General features: G+C 37.6%; 1 protein-coding gene across 1 annotated transcript in view; it reads right to left on the reverse strand.

The window, feature by feature from the left end:
* NTRK2 (neurotrophic receptor tyrosine kinase 2) overlaps positions 1–2,313 on the reverse strand; it is a 428,347-nt gene that overhangs the window by 2,668 nt on the left and 423,366 nt on the right. Inside the window, exon 16 of the mRNA XM_069105060.1 lies at positions 462–620. Within this exon, the coding sequence (XP_068961161.1) occupies positions 462–620 (159 nt within the window). The remainder of the gene's footprint in view (positions 1–461; positions 621–2,313) is intronic.

A 2,313-nucleotide genomic window follows, 5' to 3' on the forward strand; every position in this document is an offset into this window, starting at 1 on the left:
ATCATATCATATCATATCATATCATATCATATCATATCATATCATATTAGTTTGCAAATGATTCCAGGAGGAATCCAAGATAATTTGACTTAGCAAGGACAGTTAAAGGTAACCCACTAGATTTTAGCAGCGTCTAAGAAGAATTAAGGGCCTTTTGACATTGACAGGTCCCAAACCTTAATGTAAAACCAACTATGAGCAGACCCAAATAAAATATCTGCTATTAATGTATACATATGTACTATGTCATCTACAAATCTGTTTTTAATCCCATTCATGATTCATAACTTTTATAGTTAATATTTTAAAATTTAAATGCCAGTATCCATGAAACTCATGTTGGATCTGCTTCTACTGAAGACCAAGAATGGCAAAATCCACCCTGCTGGAGAAGGAGGATGATCTGAAATCAAGTGATTCACCCCAGTGGACAGCTTTCCTGGAGACACTTGGACACCTACCTCATTGTTTGAGAGCTGATACCATGGCTGTTTGCCATAGGTGAAGATCTCCCATAACACAACTCCCAGGCTCCAGACATCACTTTCTGTGGTGAATTTTCTATACATGATACTCTCCGGAGGCATCCAGCGGATGGGTAACATTGTATGGCCCCCAACCTGGTAGGAAAAAGTGAAAAAAACAACAAAGTGATGTCATCTGATTCTCAGACAGATTGCCAATGGAGAGGCAAAAAGGGACTCTGGAAGATTTCCTCTTTCTTATCCCCACCTATCCATTTTAAAGAACTGATGAGACCAGTAAAAGACAGTGTAACATCATGCACAGAGAACTAAATAATCCAGAAGACACTGGGATAAAATACTCACAGAGTCTCAGATTTTGAGGTAGAAGGGACACATTGAGGCAAGTCACTTAACCTCTTAAGTGTCCTTGCCACTCCTAAACACTGGAATTTGCAGGGAAGGTCTTGATTTGCACTGATAAAAGGAGTTTCTCATCAATAGCTTCCTATATCAATAAAAATCACATCTCCGGTCTTGGGGGAAAAAATGAGACCAACAAGCAAAATATCCATCAACCAATAAATTAACAAGCACCTATTGAGTAGTTATCATGGGACAGGCACTGGAGATACACAGATATACAGAAAGTAATCTCTTTATATACAGAAAGTAATCTCTGTCTTCATAGGGCTTACTGACATTCTACCAGGGTAGACAAAATGGGATCTCCTTATCAATGTGGGACCATTAGTTAGCTCCATCAATGTAAACTGAGTGCAAGCTGTGATAAAGATATCTTCCCCCATATTATTTAAAAAAACCTAAACTCTCAGGACTAAAGAAGAGTGAACTAGGGAAGCCTGGAAAAGCTCAACCCGGTAACGAAAGATGAATTTCTCCTTTGAGGTGCTCATTAATGAGAAATCTTTTGGGATTGTAATTAATTAATTAATTGAGGTCTAGGTTATCTTTTTCTTTTTCAGCTACTGATCAGTGAGTTACTCCATAACCCAAGCAGACTGTACTTTCTTGAATCTTATTTCAATAAATGACTTTAATGCATCATATCAGTGAGATCATTGAACCTACATCTATTTTATTAAAGAGTTAAATGGGAATCTCATTATTTTATTTTAGGCTATGGGTTCTTAATTTTTTTTGTGACATGGACCCTTTTGATAGTTTGGAGAAACCTTTGGACTTTTTTTCCCTAAATACTGTTTTTAAACGAATTAAACAGATTACAGAGGAGATGTCCTGACAGAGAGGAGCTGGACCCAAGGTGTAGAATGAGGCATATATTTTTGGATACAACAGATGAAAGAATTTGTTTTGCTTAATGATGCAAAGATATTTCTTTTTTCTCCAATGAAGTATGGGGGTTGGGGGGAGGGAGGGGGAGGTTGGATAGGAAGGAGAAAATAGATTTCTATTAATTTTTATTATTAATATTTCCTAAAAAGAGAAAGAAACATAGTTATCAAAATATTAATAAAAACACTAGTTCTTAGACCCCAGGTCAAGAGTCCCTGCTCTAAGTCAGTTATATGGGGGAGGCAACTTTGTGCAATGGGAAGAAAGCTGAATTTGAGTCCAAGAACCTGGGAAAATTTTTCAACTCTGCTGGTCACTTTATCACTCTGGGACTCAGTGTTTTCATCTATAAAATAGGAGATTTGGACTAGATATCCTCTAAGGTGGTTCAAATCCTCCCTTTGGTATTTATTACCTGTGTGACCCTGGGCCTCAGTTTTCTCATCAGAACATGAAGAATAGATGGTCTCTGAGGTGTGCAAGACAGCTCTTGCTCTATCATCCGTTCAAGCTCTGATGCCACCATTCTATG

The sequence above is a fragment of the Petaurus breviceps genome, unplaced genomic scaffold (genome assembly GCF_028583685.1).
Source record: "Petaurus breviceps papuanus isolate PSGF00001 unplaced genomic scaffold, PetGlider_PUasm1.0 138, whole genome shotgun sequence".
Lineage (NCBI taxonomy): Eukaryota > Metazoa > Chordata > Mammalia > Diprotodontia > Petauridae > Petaurus > Petaurus breviceps.